We start from the raw sequence: 20,724 nt of genomic DNA on the forward strand, positions 1-20,724 counted from the left end.
AAAGGATATTGTATCGCTGATACCATTAGTGCATAATGTGGTCTAGTAATATGAAGGCATTATCTTTGGTTTTAAATCTAATAAGTAGAAGTTTTCTGGTTCTAGTATGACCCACAATTAGGTAAAACAAAGTATTTTTTTTAGAGCTTCTTTATTGAAAGACTAATCTCTTTCGCCATAATCCGAATGTCATGCATATTGAAAAGAACATGTTTGAAAATATTTTTAACACAATGATGGACATGAAAGGATAGACAAAGGACAATATGAAGGCTGAAATGGATATACCTTTGTTTTATCACTGTAAGAATATGGAGCTGGTTTATGATAGGCCACATGTTGTAAAGCTCAAAATCGGTTTTGTCTTAAACAAGAATGCATAATTACTTGTCTACCAATGACTTAAGAGTTTATGTTTCCCTGATGGATATGCTTTGAACATATCTAGATTAATGAATTTGTAGGATGATAGATTGTATGGAATGAAGAGCAATGTCTGTCATATTGCCAAAAAGAATATGAGATGCACTCACAGAAATTAATCAGTTTTTTTAAAAGATATATATTTTAACAAGTTGCATACCTAACACATGAAGAAACTTGAAACGAATAAAGTCCAAACAATCTGCAAACTTGAGATAACATTCCCTTCATCCTTCTTCGACTTAATAGAGCATCTACTTATATATTTACTGTTTGAGAAAAAAGTTGAAGTTCTTGTCCAATATAGATGGATGTATTAACTCGAGAGCTAGGGATTACATGCGCATCCTAAGTAAATTTTTATTGTCTTTTTTTTTAATTTAAAACATTCATTTATTCAATTTATGTTTAATTCCATTCATATACTTGTTTAACCTTAAAATAAAAATAAAAACAAGGCGCATGTTGAGACTTCAATATACGAAGCTTATATTGTTGAAGAGATTTCAAAATTTATCTCGTACTATTTCGAGTCTCATTTGAGAATAAGAATCAACCATGTTTCAAGACATAATGATGGTAGGGAACTGTCTTCGAGTGGGAATTTGACAATATTTTTTCATCATAGACGACTTTTATCCCAGAAAGCAGTGAAGGAAGATACTTGATATAATTTGAATTTTGACATGCATATAATTATATATTATTTAACTGTGATAAATTGAAACCTTTTATTCAGTAAGTACAATATTAACATGTTGCTATTTTTAAACAATTTTCTCCTATACTCAATGTTGTGACCGAGCCTTGTGGAGAGCTCAGTCGAGTCTTAACCCAATTGAGCTAAAAAACTTTCTTTCTGGTATTATTATGTGTAATAACATAGTTATTATGTGTAATAACAGAGACGTAGACATCTGTAATAAAAAGATTATTATTATAAAATATATTGTCGAAATAAAATTGGCTAATAAATTATATTTTTTTCTTACTATTATGATTATAATTTTAATTAGAAATATAATGAATAAGAAGTGTCAATCATTACAAATCTTGCATTGGTGATCTGTAATTGTTAAACACTTAAAATATTTGGATTTCATTGATTTTGAATTAGAACAAGTGAGAATGGCTTTTCAAAAATCAGTTGCCTACAAATTATTTGAAAACAATTTGAACAGGAGGAACAAAAATATATAGCTTGGTATGATCTTCGATGCCAATACAAGTCTTTTTGGTGACGTTAAATTGCTCTCCTTTTTTATTATTCCATACTTTTCTTAGAGAAAGCTTATTTATTTCTTTAAATGCACCCAAAACGATCATAAATTAATGATGAAATGGCTGCAGGATGAGACTTTTTAAATTTAGAGAGTGTATCGTTCATTAATTAAATTTAGAGTGTTGTTCTTTTCGAAATCATAATTTGTAATATTGATTTCTTTGTAATTACAATTTTTCTTTCCTGTAAGGTTGAAATTGTTGGGCATAATTAATAAGGTCCATGGGTATTCAAAAATATTTTACATTTTCCAATAAAACCGTAATATAAATTGTTCAAATGCCTGCAGTCAATCGAGGATGCACAACAGGTATAAAGATTTTGATGAAAGGGCATGAGATTTTATTAAAACCAAAGGGTGGCATGGCAATAGGAAAGCTCTCTTGATGATGGCCATGCTCTCTGTCTTCTTCAACGATGGCGATGTTCTAAGGTCTGCTTCCATGCAGACGTAAGACCCGGTTGCTATGTACTGTGCTGGCATGGCTGTGAACACAGACGAAGGGGGAGAACGTACTCTGCCTGTGTATTACTAAAAAACACATCTGAAGTTATTTATAAATAATTTGTTTATATTTAGAATTAATTTGCTCCATTTTTAAATTAGAATCAAACCATATTAAATAATCCGACAGCATTGTCCAGAATCAGTCTCCAAGAAGACATAATATCCATCAGGAGCGATTCGTCAAAATAAATTTTACTAGTTGAGTAAAGGAGTATTTGGAGTTGTTGCAAGAGACGTGCATGGAATAGAATTTGATGCAGAAATGTTTTTACTTGGACATGCATAGGAGATGCAATGCATGCAGCCAGCTATCACAGTGCGAGGCCCGAGACTTTTGATTGATATATTATCGTTTGCTCAAGACAGGTAAGAAAATTCCCTAATTCCTCAAAAAATTATCAATCCTTTGTTTTGTTTTTTTCTTTTTTCATGGGACTTTGGCTGTCTTTTCTTTCTTGAGATTATAAAAAAAAAAAAAAAATAGAACTCATTAAACTAAGCTAGAAATTCACTTTCGTCTTGAAAAACTGAATTCCTAACATACTAAACTCAACAGCACTAAGAAAGTTGCAGATTATAGAGCGTTGAGATGATCAAAACCTGTAACATGCCACTAAGCTTCTTGTCTCATTTGCACCATGACACCTAATCTACTTTGGAGCCCTGCCCTGATATGTCTAGCAGATTAGCAGATATAAACACAACTATCATTGAAAACATCCATCCATCCATCCTTCAAATAACTGCAGTTATATTCATTTGCTTGATTGCTTTTGCTGGAAAAGAAAAAAAGGCACATAACATGTTCCCAGTCATGCAACTCTACTATGCATTACTGCACACGAGACTGGTGAAATGCCTACGTTCCTCTCACCAAGAGACACAAAATGAACAAGGAAAAAACAAACATTACAGAGAGGGGAAGGGTTGGGGCAAAATCATTTCTTTACCTCTGGGGTGCTCCGGAGAGAATGGGATCACTAATTACTGACCCATGCTTTCTGATGGCAGGAATGCTGAGTGAACGTTTTCTTATTTTGAGACTGCCTGAACTCAACATTCTCCTCTCACCTTGCTCCACAAGCAGAGAAGAGTAGGAGCATAGTGGTTCAGCCAACTGCTCACTTCTAGTTCCAAGGAAGCGCTCTAAATTCTGCCTGTACTTATCTATTTTGTTGGGGCTTACATTACCCCCAGAAATAGGGGGCAGCCTATCTTTAGGCTCCTCATCATCGTCTGACCAATAACCATTCTCCTGCACATCCTGCATTGCCAGATCATCATATTCTTCATCTGATTTTGTGTATTCCTCATCAACTGAGCCAATCTGTGCAGCAGGGGAAAAAAACATGCATATGAGGACTAACAAAAATTAAAATGATCAAAAAGACAAATGTCTGTCTTGTTTTGGGTCAAGGCATATTTTAGGGGTTTCCTAATTGTACTATCCTGAGGAATAGTGCAAGTGACTAGATCGTTTCACAGTTTACATCATAATGTACAATTAGCGAACAGGATTCATACCAACTTAATAATATACCATTCCAATTACTGCGCAGAGTATAAGTTCATGAATGCGAGTATTTTTTCTCCTGGAAATTTTGATATATAGTATTTTTTTTTATGAATAATGTTAAAATGTAGCTATTATAATAAAACATACTAAAGCATACCTCTTCATGGTCATGCTTGTCATCATCATCACTAAGATCCTCATCACTGTCCACCTCAGGTGGATCGTCAACTTCTTCATCACTGCCATTCACTGAATGCTCCTCCTTCAGCTGAATAGTTAAAAAGTATAAATTCCCAATCAGGAAAAAGCAGTCTATAGAAAATCAATAGCAGATCTTTCATCTTTACTGCTAATAACCTGAACACCTGTTTATATCAATGATGGCTAGACTGTCACTAAGTTTCGTATCCCTTCAATTTCAAATTATCTATCTACTTCTCAACAAAGATAGTCAAACTAGAAGAGACTAATAACAAGCATTCAAATACCTCCTTGGCAGCCCCATCAGGCTTCCTTGGCGAGCTGCAACAAGAGGAGTAATATCTGCTCCCTGTATCAGTCCCATCAGCCCTGGACTCGTCAACACTTCCAGCATGACTTGTGCCACCATCACTAGGCCAAGCACTGATTCCAAAGTTACCAAACTGAAGATTAACTGGTTCAGCCTTGCCTATCTGCAATGGTCCATACATTGGAGTCCCTATTCCACTGTCAGTCCCATGGCCTGTTCCAAGCTTCCCATTACCATCTACTGAATCAACAGGCCAAGCCTTTGCAACAGACCCATCAGTATTAAGAAGAGCCATCAAATGCCTTGAAGAACCTTTTCTCTGAATAAGCTGAAACATCCCCTTGGAGCTCAATGAATTTGCAGCACACTGGTTCCTGTACTCCTCATCAACAAGAGCAACAGTGTTTGTGGTAGGATCATAAAGCTGTTCTCCTGCATCCCACCTTCGAAGGCAGCTGAAGACTGTTGCATGAATAGCTGCCACACTCTTATCGACATTTGTGTTGTTGATTTTGGGAACAAGATGTTTGTCAGCCCGTTTGCAAAGATAATCTTGGATTGTTCTGATGTTCCGAATGTATTTTACATATTTGTTTTTAGCTGGGTCCAATGTCATGTACTTTGCACGAACTGCAAATCGCTCCAAGTGTTTGTCCTCATTTGTAATGTATATCATGAATGGTATAATTGAAGGGTGTTTCTTCATAAGCCCCATCTGCATATGAGAATTAAAATTAAGAAAAAATATTTATGGCAATATACAAAGGAAGAAACAAAGTTGGCAGAACATCTGGTAAGAAGGAATTTATTACCACAAAATTAAGGCTCAAATGAACACCCTCGACCACTACTGATTCTTTCCTCTCTTCCCATGCAGTAATGAGACGATCAAGACTGTCAATCACCATCTCACTTTGTGCCTTGAAACCTTCAATTGCCATTTGTTTTGGACTAATAACCTCAGTAGCACCAGAACTCACCTTTGGTGCTCCGCTACCAGATTTCCCAGTTGTATAGCCATCAGATACTTCATCCTTTGAACGCAAAGTTCCAGTGCCTGCCAATTTCTTTGCCTTTCTTTTAGCCTTTGCTTCAGCAACAGCCACAGGATCTAAAAACTCCCCAGCATGGTATGTCGAGGCCCAAAGTAGAGGATTTTGCTTCTCATCTACAAAACTCCTCATCATGTGTCTAATAGAATCCGTAGATATCACTGTTGTAACTCCTAACCTGCTACCCTGTATCAACCATGGAAAACATTCAGAATTCTGAACATACACAGAGAAATCCAACTCTTTCATTACACACGCGCACGCGCACAAACATATTTTTTCTTAAAAGAAAACCCACTATAGCAAGAAACAATGACAGAAGACAAAAACCATTATCATTTCAAGTTACAGATTCAAACTCAAACATGGCTATATGGTAAAATGAATACCAGCAATGCAGACAAAGTAGATTTTCCACAGCCACTAGTACCACACAACAGCACTGTCACGGATTCCTTCCTTTCACGGATTCTGCAATAAAAAGATGGCACATCATTGAATATAGAATTCAGACAAGATGCAATGCATAAAAGAGAGAAGCAAATGAATTCTGTAAAGAGGGAAAGACCTCCTGGACAATAACATAAAGCAAACCGCACTAAACCAAGTTCATATCAAACAATAAAATAAGCCAGAAAAAAAATCTCAAAATCAGAATGAGACAGGTTTCCACATGCATACTTGGACAACACTGCCTTTTCAATACAAACCTGAAAAATAGGGCTATCTAACAATAACGACTTGTGATAAAGCTTGCACAACAGAACAGGTTCAAGAAATAGTCCACAGGCACAGATTACAGAAGGGAGAGTGGAACTCAAACAATAGTCATCATCTACATTTAAAACATTTTTTTTAAGCGAGTGCCCAGAACATTTCGACAATGAAATGAACAGATTTTATTTAATTTCATTCAGAGGACCAAATTTCAACGTGTAGTATTATTCCTTCATACAAAAAACCTCAAGCAACGTGTGGCAGCAAATGTCAACTAGACCTCCATAAAAGAATATTCAAAGCTTCCAAGAATTGCAAAGAATGACAATTAGCAACGTAAAGACCTTGTGAAGGAATAGATGCAGGTAAGTAAACACCGATCTACCTATCATGGATACAAGCAACGTATATGAAAAGGAATAAAAAGATTACACAATTACCTGCAAGCCAAAACCAAGTCTTCCCTCTGGTTAGGCCCCACATACTTGTACTCGGTCAGAGCATCACAAACAAAATTCAAGAAAGCCTCTCTTCTAACAACTACAGTGGTTCGTCTTTTGTACAATTCAAATGGTATGCTCTTATTTCTGTCTTCCTCGGAAACCAAACTATTACCAACCTCTGTTTTACCCAAGAAAACTCCACTGGACAAACCATCTTCCTTTTCGTTATTTCCATTTGAAGCATCCACTCCTGTTATCTCAACTTCTTTCGAATGTGAAACACTTCTCATGAGCTCAAAAACCCTTTGGCTAATCTGAAAAGACGAGTAACGTACTCAGCAAGGTGTCCACTTCTTTAAGAAAAAACAAGAATCAAGTCACTAGTCAAAAGCAATAATTAGTCAAATAATTATGCGTACAACCACTTGAGGTACAAAATAAATTGGCAAATATAAAATAGATCAGTCAACGGAGAACCATACCAGAACTCCAAAAATATATCAGAATTTATAAATGCAATGAGCAGAAAAGGCATAACATTTAAAATTCTTAAAGGTCAAGATGCTATATGCATGATTAATTGTTTCTCAAGAAAAAAAAAATCAGAACTCAAACAGGCAATAAATAAGAAGATACCAAAGAAAACCATAAAGGTAATTACCAGATTGTGTTTTCACCAAGGGTGAAAAACATGACACGAGAAACATAAATTACCATGCCAAACTCTAACACAAGTTATGTTAACATAAAAAATCAATTTCAAGGAAAGTCAAAATAGATATAATGAATGAAAATGACTTCCATTTCCATTTCAAACAAAAATAAAAAGTAATAAAAAACTTGCAGATTTGAAAAAAAACAAAATACAAAGAAAGATAGAAAAGAAATGCAGATCTATCACCCTCCCTCTTTCCCCACGATCGATTGTAATCTACAAGTAATCATCATAATTATTAATAATCATAGCTATGAATCGCAAATCTTTCGAAAAGAAAATCAAATAACATTGCGAATTTCCAAGATAAATTTGACGAGAAAAAAAAAGGGTATTTGTGTTACCTTAAAAGCATGACGTGCTTTACATCCCATGAGTTGCAGAGTACTCTGCAAAACCGGACGCGTATATCTAAAAGAGTCTTTCCCTTTCCCTTTCCCTTTCCCTTTCCCTTTATCTCTATTTTCCTCCTCATCCACCACCACTATGTACAGCACTTTTCCAACCTCCATCGTCGTCATGTCTCCTCCCCCCCTCTCTCTTCTCTGCAACCAACAAAAAACACAGAAAAACTTTGAGCAACCCAACTCAAACCTTCTTTTCCTTCTTTCTTTCGACAAAAGAAATCTAAGAAAAGGGAGAAAAGAAAATGGAAAGGGCAATGCAGGTTTTCAGACCAGCAAGTATGTAAAAGAGAATCAAGACCGCAAAACAAGAAAGAAAGCGTTACGATCGGTCATGTGAAGAAGAAGAAAGGATCTGTGTGTGTGTTGTAGGCATGAATGTCTATATGTCTTCGTCACCTGTCCAGTTTTCCGTCCACGCATCGCTCCCTTGAAGCCTCCACGAGTCTCCTTTAATACCCACTTCCTCTCCTCTCCCTTATACCTCTCCTCTCCCGTAAGAGAGAGGACAAAAAAATAAGGATGTTTTTTAAATTACGGATTTGGGTTTCTGTTTACTTGGAAATTGCGACCTGCTGCGTGTGTCCGGGCATTTTTATACTCGGTAGGTGGGGACCAGGCACGGGTGTCAAGGAATGCCATGTCATGAGGAGTAATTATTTCGTTTAGTAGGGGTGCTTTGTCTTTGGTGTATTGTTTATGAATTGACGGGGGAGGGGGGGAGGGGGGGAGGAGGACATGGAAAAGGACGTGTGCTGGCGTATAGTTCCTGTATTTTTGTCCTTGGTGATTAATTTTATCATATGTAATGTATGCTTTCCAATTTAATTTTTGGTGAAATCTGTATGGTACCTTGGGTTAACGTTAAAAACATGCTTGGTGGAGATACATGTACATGCTTTTATGAGATACCTAATTTTGAGTGTGTCATGCTTGGTGTTTCGGAGTATGTTAATAGTTGTTTTTCAAAGTATTTTTTACTTAGAAAACTATATAAATAATATTTTTTTATTTTTAAAAAATTATTTTTGATATCAGAACACCATAACGATCCAGAAACACTAAAAAAAATTTACAACATTGGTGAAACATGATGTTTCTTAACAAGATTTCTAAAAAAATGATTTTTTTTTCAAATTATATAAACATACGAGTCTTTTGTTAACATACATAGATCAATAAGGAACAACGAATCACAAGATCATATTATATGAATAAAAGATCTTAACCAATCAATATTGTTAATTAATATCAATCCCTTCCAAACAGTAAAATATCAGTTTCAATAATTATTTAAAGGATTTAATCTCTTGAATTCAGATATACAAAACTCATGTATAAAGAGAAGCAATAATGCTTACAAATCATATCTAAAAACTTTGTAACTTCACCAGAGAACATAAATAAAAAATAAAAAAAATATCACCCATATAAAATAAAACAATAAGAAAAAAGGTTTTCTATTCGATAACATCTCAGTCTAGGTTGAAATAAAGGTTTTATTAAGAGAAAAAAAAAGTAGAAAAGGGGACAAAATTATTGTAGAGCAAAAGGTTGACTAAGGCTCGTTCAATAAGGGTCACAGAGCTTGAATCTTGTCTTTCAAATATGATTATTCTGACAATATTATTGTAGAGCAAAAGACCGACCACATCATATAAGTAATTTATTTCTCACTATTGATGTTATTTCTTTGTATTAAATTATTATAAGTTTTTCATTAATGAAAATGAAAATGACTTCAATGAAATGATCTTCAAATTTACAAATATTAAAGTTGTTTGTATGATAACATCAATGATGAAATCATCATTTGAAAAACTGTTCAATGGAGTTAGCTTCAAGATCATCATGAATGAATTAGTATGGTTAAGGCTTAGTAAGGAAAGTTTAAGGTTAGATAAATATGTCCTACTTTAAGTTAATATATAGTTTTCAAAATTTAGAAAACTAATTAGTTTATAAAATTGACAATAAGAAAAACTTTTGGTAGGATGAGGCAAAGAGAGGGTGGTTAGGAAAGTATGGGAAAATCACAGCGTAAATGGTAAGTTTCAAGCTAAAATTGTTATATTATTGTGCATAATCATTTTTTCATTACCTTGTTTAATAACTTTTTGAATTAGATTGCGTGATTTATAGTATTACATCCATAAATATGCAAAAGGTAGAGCCAAGTTTGATGACATCATGTTATGAAAACATTTTAGATAAAGCCATGTCATAGAGAATAACTAGGAAAAAATTCAAGAATTTATGAGGCAGCTAGGATCCAAGTTGCGAAACAGAAAAAAAGAAATTCATGGTTTCATGAGCAAGTACACCAAAAGATTGCTTTTTTTTTGTGAACCATGCAAAGCGCTCAGTAAGACCTCATTTTATGTCTATAATAATTATTTGTCTATAATAATTATTTTTTCAAATGTTAATTTAGTGTTTATTTGTGAATTTTTTAAAATGATTTATTTTGCAGGTTTTATAGTTTGGGCACAAACCAACTTCGATGAAGTTATTAGTGAAAACATGTATAAGAAAGAAGGATACACAAAAAAAGAAGGTTTAATAGTTTGTCAATAACATAGTTGAAATGTTCATTGTAAGTTTTTTTGGAGAGTTATAATAGGCTTGCTAAAGTTTTTAGTTAGATATAAATTTTGAAATTTGACTTTTTTTTGTTAGAAACATATAACGTCGACATGGTTATGAAATATGAAAAAGACACTTCAACTCGTCCTTCTCATGATTCTCAGTTGTAGTTGGAGGTTAGAAAAGCTAATGGACCTGATAGGAATAGGGTTTATGGTATGCTTATGACTACAACTCAAGATATAAACGCAGGTTGTAGTGTTTCGACTATAGGCAAACTACAATCCAACCCAAGCCAACCATTATTGATCGTTGAAGAGATGGTCCAAGAACAAGTTATGGAATGGTTATATGTTCTGAAGGCCGATATGGAAGAACAAAATAGGAAGAATTAGGAGCAAATACATGCATATATGCTGACATATTATCCTTCCCATCTTGGACCTCCTGGTTTAGGAGTTCTTCCTCCCCCTCCACCTACAGCTCCATCTTGTTAAGAGTTTTTGAAATGTAATAAAGATATTTTTATGGAATATTGAAATTAACTTTTAATATAATATTATAAAATTTTATTATTTAATTTTGGACTTGCCAACAAGATAAGTAATAACAACCTATGTAGGGAATTTTATTGGTGATGTCGCCGGCAATATTTGCAACCTAGTTGACAAATTAGCGATGAAAACGTTTATTGGTAATTATTATACCGATAGATTTGTCGACAAACATCGGTTGATAATTGTTTTTGTTTTTTTTTGCATGAATATTTCATCAACATTTTAATTTGCTGACGATATTATCAATAAACATTAAATCCCGAATGATAAGCTAATCGACGACATGAATCCATAGGCAATGCCATCGATAATTAAAATGCCAACCAGCAACAAACATAAATGCCAATGAAAGACTCCTTTAGCGTTTAACCACTTTCTTGTAGTTTAGAAAAGTTCTTTTTCCTATAATTTTTCGTACTAGAGGAGGCTACTTACTAAATGAAGTTTTTACAAACCATTATTTTAACTATTTCCCTACATTTTTTCCCCTCTTATTCTTATTTTTTTTAATGCAAAAAACATGTAACCATTGTTAACATGTTTTTCTAACTAGAAGAAAAATTCTAGTTATGAATTCAAATCTAAAGCATATGCTTACTAAAAATGAATACTTTAGTGCTTAATGGTATTGGCACCATTAATGTGAGTTATTTGCTTAATGGTATTGGCACCACGATCGACATTTAGACTTAGAACGGATCAAAAGGTGCTGAATACTTTAGTGCTTTCAATACTTTATTAACGACGATTTTAGTGCCACATTACAAGGCTTTAGTTGATGTTTAACTACACCGATCATGCCAACGACCTTTTGATTCAATGGTATGATGTGTTTTTATATTTTAAAATTTTTTATTTTTTTATTTTTTTGTTTTAAATTAATAAATTTTTTAGTGTTTTCAGATCATTTTAATATAGTGATATCAAAAATAATTTTAAAAAAATATATTATTTTAATACATTTCCGAACAAAAAGTACTTTGAAAAGTAACAGCAATTATGCATAGCTTATTTGGCAGTGTAGTTGTGGTTGTTTTTCAAATAACTTTTTGTGCTGAAATGCATGCCAATAATTTTTTTTATTTTTTAAAAATTATTTTTGATATCAGCACATCAAAACGATCCAAAACATACAAAATATATTAAATTTTAACAAAAAAATTAAAAATTTTAAAAACATGGTTTACACCGCGTTTCCAAACGGTGCCTTAAACACCCCAAAAGTATTGTAGGTAACATAGATATAAAAAAATTTCAGTAGAATTTGAGACATGGGTTAATAGTGTAACAAATTAACTTGAATCTATTTAAAATGATTTTTTTAATATTTTTTAAAAAATCAAAATGTTTTAGTTCTAGTTTTAGAATTTATTCAAAAAATTAAATCCAAGTCTCATTTAAATTTTAACTAACTCACCGATTGATCGATTGACCGATTAAATTAATTAAGTCAATTTTTAATTCAATTTAATATAAAACCCCCTCCACCCCCCTTTATATATATATATATATATATATATATATATATAATGACTTCTTCCGTCTTCGCGGATTGCACATGCTTCTATGGCAATTTTAAAACCGTTGATTTTTTCCAATTGTCTGTGAAGCATAGTAAATTCAACGGCAGTACCTACCATCTGTTAACCCATATAATAAAATCAGGGAAACTTCAAAAATACCCTCTTGCTATTAAATAATTTTTAATATCAATTTTACTTGCAAACTTTCCAAAATTATGGACTTCCATCCATTTTCAAGGCATTCTATCCAGATTTCCTTCCGAATTGTATTTAAAGAAAAATTATTCTGTAGAGAATTTAACGATTTCCGTTAAATAATTCTTATAAAAACCATAATTGAAAAATAAAAATAATTCTGCATAAAATTAATATAATAAATAGCTTGAATTTGAAATTAATATTATCCTCATAGTTTAAGTATATATTTAATATTTTCCTAAAATCATCATCGTACATCTTACACGCAATATATTTTTTAATATTTCATAAACAATGTGTGCGAGGGTGTTTTGTAATAATATAATAATTAAACGTTATTGGACAACTGTTCTACTCTTCATTTGACATGTATTGGACAGGACATGCTATAAAGATAATAACTATATGCTTTCTTATGTATATTAATATAAAAAATAATATTTCAATTCTTTTTTTAATTGTTTCAATTCATAAAAAAAAACTCGTTTAAAATATTAATACAAATTAATAAGTAAAATTCATTAATTAAAGTTAAAAAAGAATTATTTTATGTTAGGTTTTTTAGTTCTTTTGTGTTTCTTATGTTTATTGAGTTATTTGATAAAAACACTAAATTCTTATTTTTAAATATTTATTTTATTTATTACAACATTTGATTGCATTCATAAATAAAAATATTATTTTATTTTTTAAAATAATCGATGTAGGATATTTTTTATTATTTTAAAAAATAAATTTTTTATTTTATTTAAAAATAATTAAATAGAGACTGATAGAAAGAAAACAGTTTTCCAAATATAAGAAACAAGATAAAGGAATGCTCAACTATCCGTTATCTTTCAAAAAAACTATCCGTTATCTTTACGTGAGTGAGCTTTTTGCTAAGAACTTGGGAATTGTCATGGAACTTCACTGTTTATATGTTATACGGAGCTTCCCTTTAGTTTTTTTTCTCTTCTTCTTTTTGTTCTTATTCAAGTCAACTCTTCCATTTCCCCCCTTTTCCTTCGTTTTTAATTTCAATTTTCTTCCTCTTTTTTTTCAAGTTTATCCTCGAACCTTTTATAATAAATACATATTGTTTTTAAACTAATCAAATCAACTAGATCATATTAAAATAACTTCCATACATTTTTATTTTAAATTCAAACTAAATATATAAAAGGTCATATTGAGATGTTTTTTTCTTATTAATTTTGTTTTTTTTTTAATTTTTTTCTTGTAGATTATTTAAAGGCAACTCGGCCATATTGGAACAGCTATCACATAATGCTCTATGATCTGTATAGTTTTTGTTATGTTTTAAATATATATATATATATATATATATATATATATTTGATTCAACCTGAAACATAGCATGAACAATTATCAACTATAGCAGCTTTGCATTCCAACAAAGCTGCCTCATCCTCAACTATGAAATTATATAAACTTGAAGCCTCCTCGACATGGTCAAGTCATAGCAGCGACTCTCATGTAAAAAACCAACACGTAATTATAATTCAAACAATCTCATAGGGAAGTTTAAAATCCAAAATGGCAGCTATGTGATTACACCCAATAAAAAAAAGGAATGAGTTTTGATCTTGGCCATGGAGTATTTTATTTTTAATTTCTGATCAAATTGCCGTGGAGTTCGTGAAAACTTTTGAAACGTATCATGCCTTGTCTATTTTATTATTATTTTTTTTTGATAATTTAGGATGTATAAGTCAGTTTACACGTAATATAACTAATTTTTAAATTTATTAAATATCCTGTAATTCTAGTAAACAAGTAAGATATCACAAGGATGACAAGAACGAATACTTAATCTCAAACCCAGAAGACGAAGGCAAAAAAACCTTGTGAAAATCGCTGGGCCACGAGACTTGATGCATCTTATTTTATCTTATCATATGATATAACGCACGTGTAAATATTTTGTAGACACCCTTTGACAATCCAACACGTAAACCTAAATACTGTGGAATCATAGTAATGAAGAGGAGGGATCACCGGCAAATGGCGCGCAGACGACGACACGGTTTCGGCACACAGATCGAGCAAACAAGCTAACTACAAACCTTTGCAAGTCATTTTTATATTCGACCCTTCACTTACGTCGTCTCCATCTTCTTCTTCTTTTTTTTTTTTTTAAAAAAAATAATGTTCCTAACCATCTCTGCAACCCGTCAATTAAGATGGTGTTCATATATTATTTTTTAAAATAATTTTTTTAATTTTTTTATTTTAATATCACTATATTAAAATTATTAAAAATACTAAAAAAACATCAATTTAATATATTTTTAAATAAAAATATATTTTAAAAAATACTCAAAAACAAAAACAAAAATACTTCTAAACACATCCAAAAGTAGTTCAATTTAGTAGAAATAATATTTTTACTATAGATACGGATTTGAACCAATTTAAACGTTTAAAATTTAAAGGAAAAATTGAGTTTTGGATTGGATATAAATATTACCCAAATTAGACTTAAATTTAATCCAAAATAAATAAATAAATTTAAATTTTAAAAAAAATTACATATATATTAAGTTAATTATGTATTAAATAATTAAAAATTAATTACAACATTTGAATTAGATTTTAAATTTAAATATAAAAAACCATGTCAGCGGTCAAGTTTAAATAATTATTTTGAGTTAGAGTTTCGGAATAGATAGTATAAATGGGTCGCCTTCATTCGTTGACAAAGGTACTTTTCCTTATGTATTTATTTTTTTCAACGTAATTAGTGTTCATGTATTGATCAAGGTCTTATTTGTTTTGATGTTTTAAAAATATTTTTAAAAAAATTAATTTTTTTATTTTTTTGCTTTAAATTAAAAAAATTAATGTTTTTAGATATTTTGATATGCTGATATTAAAAATAATTTTTAAAAATAAAAAATATATTATTTTGATATATTTCTAAAGAAAAAGTATTTTGAAAAATAAATATAACCACACTTCCAAACCGACTCTAAAAGTTATGTTATTATCACTCTACTTATTAAAAGAAGGCTACATTATCTACTGTTTTTGGTAAAATTATGGAGAACCTTTTTCTTAAATAATAAATTTTATTGAAATATTGTTTTTAATTATTAAAACTCATAACTAATTTAAAGAAAAAACATGCAAATAACAACTTAATCTATTAGAATTTAATTACTCTGTTAATTTTTTAAAATATATATTTCATTGGTGGATAATATCAGAAGGAAAAACAGTAGTAGAGTGGGAATAATAAATAATAGTATATTAGAGATATTTACATGATAATCCACCAATAAAATATATATTTTATTGGTGGATTATCATGTAAATATAGAACTAACATTTAATATCATCTTAATTTCATGAAAAATATAATTAGAGATATTTTGATCTATCAAAGTAATAAATATAGATTATATATGGAGTGGGAATATATAATCTATATTTATCAAATCTAGATATTCATTTTTTCTGATATATAGCCTAATGATCAGATTAAAATCTAAAAATCTAAGTCGAAATGGATTTTCTTTCAGTCACCAAATAAATCTCTCAAGATCTTTTATTTTAATAATATATAGTTTAATTAGGACACTTTCATAGTTATAATTGTACCATAATTTATTTTTTAATTTCTTTTTCATGTTACGGCATGTGCCCCAAACTGGTGGAGAAAGAACATCCTCTTTTTTTTCTTTTTTTTTTGTACAAATAATAAGTATTAAAATGATACTAATAAAAAACAAAACCAAAGCTATTAATTATTAAGACGAGACGACCTGATCAGATGAGTTTTCAACGACATATATAGCTTGCATGCGTTACGAGGGGGCATGGAACAATACCGAGTTAGGAAGCCAACTCATCACACTGACAGAGCCACAAGGCATCAATTAATCAACAAAGAATAAGAAAAAGGCAGCCAGCATTAGATCCGAGCATTGGCAGCAACCAAATCACCAGTTATTATCAATAGCGACGGTAGGTATTGATTAGGCAGCGAAAGCGAGCAATTTATACAGAACGACGGCTGCAAGAATGAGAAACAAGATTAAAGAATCTCAAAATAATTAAGCATCTACAGCGCATTGAAAGACTCAACGGTAGAACATTCAAGTGTTAAAGGCTGATCCAAAGCAATAAGTATATATATATATATATATATATATATTCCAACACAAAATGAGAAAGCCCTAGCTAGCTAGCTAAGAACCCTAATAATGAAAAAGGAATATATATCAGCCCATGGAGCTGCTGGTAGATTTCCCAGAACTCAGTGGTGGCTATAAGAGATCAAGGACCTCTTTTATATAAAATCCAGCAGCAAAATATACTTCATTGATTGATGACAGGTTCGAGCAAATTCATACCAATGAAATTAAAATAGAAAGAAATAAAATCAATCCTTTGAATCAACGGTACATTAATTCCAACCATTTATAATTAATTCAAAAACAATTTATTACCATCTTATTTTTCTTCTGAACAACATTCGAAGAATCCTTCCACAGACAACTGCTCAAAACATCATGACTCCCCGATTTAAAATGTGAACGCCACAGCTCAATAACTATGTTGAGCGGCCGATTGTCATCCAGCTCTGCTCTTTTCAATCGGAGAAAATAAAAGAAGAAAAAATATTGAAAATAATTACTCGTCCTTTCTCTTTCTTTTGAAAACCAGGGAAATTACAGGTCTCCATGCCTGCCCCTTGGTTCAAGCACAAATTAAAGTATACGAGTGGAGCCACACTCTTTCTTTTTTTTCCTACTTCAAAAGACACGAATCATTGCATTTGCGGATTTCAAATTTTATAATTTTTTTTTCCTCTCGTGATGAATAACGTCCCTTGAATGTGATATCTTTCTTTCTTTTTGAACTTGAATATGTGAGCATAATTGAAAAGCATCCATAAGCTTCTTAAAGCGAAATTCTGATTGACATGATGTTATGTTCACGGCTTCTATTGATTAATGGCATAAAGGAGAATTTAAAATACAATCAGATCATGATTGTCTGCATATTTTAAGAATCACATATATTTCTCCTTAAAAGGATTGATTTTGTTTCTGAAAAAACACCTAGAGTCTCTGTTTATTTGTTGTTTTCTTAAAAACAATTTACTTAAAAATATATTAAAATTATATTTTTTAAATTTTAATTTTGATAACAAAACATTAAAATGATTAAAAACATTAAAAATAGTATTTTTAAAAAGATTTAAATTTTTTTTTATTTTAAATTAATATATATTTGATGTTTTTAGATTATTTTAATATGTTGATGTTAAAAATAATTTTAAAAAATTAAAAAAATATTATTAATATATATTTTAAAATAAAAAATACTTTACCTACTACCATAATCTTATTCCCAGCTTAGCAGTGATAAGTTTCTAAGTCAGCTGGTCTCCTTGAAAGCATCATTGACAACAATTATTATTTTTTTTTTTTTACGTGTAAAGATAGAGTACTTACCGTGTGTCTCGAGAAATAAGTTTGCACTTTTTCTATTTACTATGCACATTTGAAATTGTTATGTTTTAAATAGTATTTTATAAAAATTAATTTTTTTAATTTTTTTAAATTGTTTTGATATGTTAATATATATATATATTTAATATATATTTTTTAAAAAATTAAAAACAATATTACTACACTCTTAATTAAACACCCCGAAATCTATCTTTTCTATATACCAAATTAAAATACATAATGCTTTCATGAATGGAGATAATTGAATTAGTCATCAAGTCACACGTTAAGAATATTTAAAGAAAAACTAGAATTTAATTAAGTCTAAAATCTAAAAAAATCTTTTAAAATCGTATGAGCTAATCCTTTGAAAATGCATGGTTGATATAGTAATTATGCATGACAAACTAATTCTCAATAGAATTAAAAAAATTAGACATTTAAAATTTTTAATTGAACTTCAACTCAATTACAAATCTAACATGGTAGTTAGTAGAGCCCAGTAAAAGTTTCATTATATATATATATATATATATATATATATGAGAAATTGAAGAAAATAAACAATATCCAGTGCCGTGATCTGAAATTCAAGTCATTTTCTTTGTTTTATTTTAAGGCAAGTTGAAACTATCGTATATAAAAGGATATGTGTTTTCTTGATCATCGGACCAATACTTTAGTACATTTTGGGTTTGTTTTTTTATTTACTATTGTTCTTTTTTTATCCATTTATCTTGTTTAGTTGTGTTTATGGAATAAATATTTTTAAAAATTCAAAAATCTTAATAAATAAAAAAATCTCTAAAATAGTCAATCATAGAAATCTTAAAGGATAATAAATTTCTTGAGGTATTGTAAATTATAGAAACCATCCAAGAGTTTGATGGTTTAATAAAAAAAAATCCCTCCATGTTTAATAAATTATTACATAAACCTCATTTTGTATCCAAAATGCTCTTAATTGCAATTAAAAAAGATAATTAACAAAAAAACTTACAATTTAAAAAAAATATATAAAAAATTGGACTTGATTATTAATTTCACTATTTAATTTTTTGTGTTTATTTTTTAATATTTTCCTCCAATTTTTAAGATGTTGTAATCAAACTATCTTTTTGTGACATTTTTGGGTATAAAGGGCGTTTGCTGCCAAATCTTCAAACTTTTAGATGATATTTGTAGTTTCATAGAACCTAAGGGGGTTTATTCTAATTTATCCAATTTAAAAAAACAATTATGAAAAATGCAATTTCTTAAAAAATATATATATTCTTTCTATAATTTTTAAGAAATTAAAAAACTAAATTTCTTAAATGTAAAAAAAAAAAGAATTGTGCAAAAATGATGCGCTATTAAAATATCAAGAATGTTCAAGAAATAATAATAATAATAATATATATTATATACACGGCTTCTCCCTGTCGTTCTCGTTTTCACTGGCTTGCAAGTTTCACTTTCTCACCTTTGTTCTTGCATCCTCGCTCTTTGCTTTGCTTTGGTCTTGCCTTTACTTTAGGTTGGTTTTTTTGAGAATCTAGCTAGATTTGCCTTCACCCTCTCCGTCTCTCAAATAAAAACAAACGCAGTATATAATCTAGACTTCCCTTAATTTCGATTCAGTATAAATTTCACAGTTTCGTGAGAGAAACAAGTAAAATTCTGAATATATCTCTGATGCTACAATATTCACAAATTGACAGCCACCTTGAGCAGTCGTTCACGGAGGAAACAGGTTCGAAGGATCAACCATAAAGGGAGGAAAAGGCCCTGTTGGCCGGCCGGAGGTCGTTATAAAATTGAACACTCCTGTGAAGAATTAGCGGCAGGCTGCTTATTATTATTATTGTAATAGCGATTACTCTTTATTATAAGTATATTAAAATAATATTTTTAATACTAGAATATCAAACTATCTAAAAAAAAGACAAGTTGATTTTACAATCGACTCGACACGTCGCTCATTTAACCTGATGTTTCGGACCATTTCAATCACAAAACAAGAGAGAAGACCTTCTGAACATTCAACGCCCCCGTAGGATTTGAACTAAGTTTTGTCTGAAAAAAAAAAGTAAAAAGCCGTTTTTTTCCATATGAAGAAACAATAAAATATTGAGTTTGTTAGCATTAAATAATTTTGTTTTTTTAATTTTATTTTGTTCTTAAAAAGCAGGTTGAGAAGCGTAGTTTATTTGTATTTAAGAAATCAATTTTCATTGAGGAAGGAGGAGTATGGCATAACCAAGCCCAGCCTACCGGTACTGCTTAAGCAAATCTGTGGACCGGTGAGATTGATTTGGCCCAATGTTTGTTTATTGGAAGTATTGAGGGAATCTCCTAAATAAACTTGGAAGTTGGAACTCCTCAGATGCTCTTCCCCAAGGATGGATGTTTGGTTGGCGCAGGCCGCTTAGCATTTATAAGAACAAAATGGGCATTATAACTCGTCTGTAATTATTGTGCCAGACGATGATGATTACGACAGCTAGGAGAAAGGTTGCTAGCACAGAATTTGACTTGATTTGGCAGCTGAGGAATCCTTTTTCTTTTTCTTTTTTTTGTAGAAATGGTTTTGTTCTCAGGACCTGCTATTCATTAATAGCCACCGGTGCTCTGAAACCTGACCTGTTCAGGCGGGTTGATGCAATGACCCATCAACTTGGACTCTGATCCGAGTTACTGAAAAAATTTAGATTTTTTAATCACAAAGTCGTTAAGAGTTTTTGCTTAAAAAATTGACTCTGATCCGAGTCAATGGTCAAATACAAACCCTTTGAAGGGATGAGGTTAGGTCGAGACTAACGTGCTTTGTGGACCAGAAGCC

General features: G+C 30.9%; 1 protein-coding gene and 1 long non-coding RNA gene across 5 annotated transcripts; both read right to left on the minus strand.

The window, feature by feature from the left end:
• Positions 1–1,902: 1,902 nt before the first annotated feature.
• LOC133699942 (P-loop NTPase domain-containing protein LPA1 homolog 1-like) lies at positions 1,903–8,123 on the minus strand. 4 transcript variants are annotated; one of them, XM_062123465.1, is made up of 9 exons: positions 7,971–8,123; positions 7,512–7,712; positions 6,450–6,766; positions 5,682–5,763; positions 5,053–5,478; positions 4,218–4,955; positions 3,887–3,997; positions 3,164–3,540; positions 1,903–2,227 (listed from the first exon to the last, which is right to left on the minus strand). In XM_062123465.1, the coding sequence occupies exons 1-9, from the start codon at positions 7,992–7,994 to the stop codon at positions 2,134–2,136; spliced, it is 2,370 nt and encodes a 789-aa protein (XP_061979449.1). In that variant the 5' UTR covers positions 7,995–8,123; the 3' UTR covers positions 1,903–2,133. The 4 variants fall into 4 exon arrangements, with proteins under 4 accessions (XP_061979449.1, XP_061979450.1, XP_061979451.1 ...); XM_062123466.1 differs by having other exon boundaries at positions 1,903–2,237; positions 7,971–8,122; XM_062123467.1 differs by having other exon boundaries at positions 7,845–8,056.
• Positions 8,124–16,164: 8,041 nt separating this feature from the next.
• On the minus strand, positions 16,165–17,147 carry LOC133698557 (uncharacterized). Its single transcript, XR_009843158.1, has 2 exons — positions 16,893–17,147; positions 16,165–16,456 (listed from the first exon to the last, which is right to left on the minus strand). It is a non-coding gene; the product is annotated as an uncharacterized LOC133698557 (long non-coding RNA).
• Between the last annotated feature and the right edge of the window lie 3,577 nt (positions 17,148–20,724).

Source organism: Populus nigra, chromosome 7 (genome assembly GCF_951802175.1).
Source record: "Populus nigra chromosome 7, ddPopNigr1.1, whole genome shotgun sequence".
Taxonomy (NCBI): Eukaryota; Viridiplantae; Streptophyta; class Magnoliopsida; order Malpighiales; family Salicaceae; genus Populus; species Populus nigra.